The sequence below is a fragment of the Myotis brandtii genome, unplaced genomic scaffold (assembly GCF_000412655.1).
Source record: "Myotis brandtii unplaced genomic scaffold, ASM41265v1 scaffold357, whole genome shotgun sequence".
Classification (NCBI taxonomy): domain Eukaryota; kingdom Metazoa; phylum Chordata; class Mammalia; order Chiroptera; family Vespertilionidae; genus Myotis; species Myotis brandtii.
Window position 1 is genome coordinate 81,293 of NW_005363729.1, and position 1,031 is coordinate 82,323.

The following is a 1,031-nucleotide window of genomic DNA, read 5'->3' on the forward strand; positions in this document are numbered from 1 at the left end:
GCGTGGACAGAGGGGAGAGCCCCACACGGTGCACGTGGACAGAGGGGAGAGCCCCACAATGTGCGTGGACAGAGGGGAGAGCCCCACGCGGTGCGCGTGGACAGAGATGAGCCTAAGAACCTGACTCAGCAGGCACCTGAACCCGTGCTCTGGGACACTGTCTATGGCACGTCGCCCGCCCACGGGGCGCTTCCTGTCTTCAGGGGTCTCTGCTCTCGAAATGGCTTAGAACCCTGAGCTGACCCTGTGCCGATTTCCAGACCTTGTACTTCCCACGGGTCTGAGCGGAGCTGACACAGCGAACGGGCCCTCTGCATTGTCACACAGGCAAACGGTGACAATGCCGAGGGCAGGGAGGCCGGGGGAGGGCCTGGTCATACGTTACCTTTGGCCCTTGTCTTCCTGGGTAGCCCGGCAGCCCCGGGACTCCGAGCTTTCCCTGCGGAGAGAAGAGGCGCTGTGTTACGGGGCCGCATGGTGTGTCTCCATCTGAAGGACACGGTCCTCACAGGAGCCCCTGCCTGGCCTGGGATCGACCACACCCCCTCCCCGCCCTGATTTGAAAGCAAAGGCCCCGGCCCGGCCGCGTGGCTCAGGGGTTGAGCGTCAACCTATGAACCAGGAAGTCACACTTCGATTCCTGGTCAGGGCACAGGCCCGGGTTGCGGGCTCCATCCCTAGTGGGGGGCGTGCAGGAGGCAGCCGATCCATGATTCTCCATCATCATGGATGTTTCTCTCTCTCCCTCTCCTTTCCCCTCTAAAATCAATAAAATATATTTAAACATAAAATATAATAAAAAATAAAAGCGAAGGCCCTGCGAGAGGGGATCGAGCCCTCATGAAGCAGAAGAGGCCAGAGGCAGAGGCCGGAATCAAAGAACCGTCATCCACGTGATCCCACTTCGCCCTTTTGTAACCCAGTTCCAGCCTGGGGCAGATGGAGGGAGTGTGGGCTGCTCATGGGCCATTCCCATGGGGGCATTCCCGTGGGGGCACTTATGGGGGGGCATTCCTGGGGGGCAGCCCTGG

The 1,031-nt window shown here is 60.4% G+C and overlaps 1 protein-coding gene across 1 annotated transcript in view; it reads right to left on the reverse strand.

The window, feature by feature from the left end:
* Positions 1 to 1,031, reverse strand: part of COL5A1 (collagen, type V, alpha 1) — a gene marked incomplete at its 5' end in the record, with an annotated part of 94,117 nt that overhangs the window by 46,274 nt on the left and 46,812 nt on the right. The window contains 2 exons of the mRNA XM_014544215.1: positions 386 to 439; positions 884 to 930. Coding sequence (XP_014399701.1) covers positions 386 to 439; positions 884 to 930 — 101 coding nt within the window. The remainder of the gene's footprint in view (positions 1 to 385; positions 440 to 883; positions 931 to 1,031) is intronic.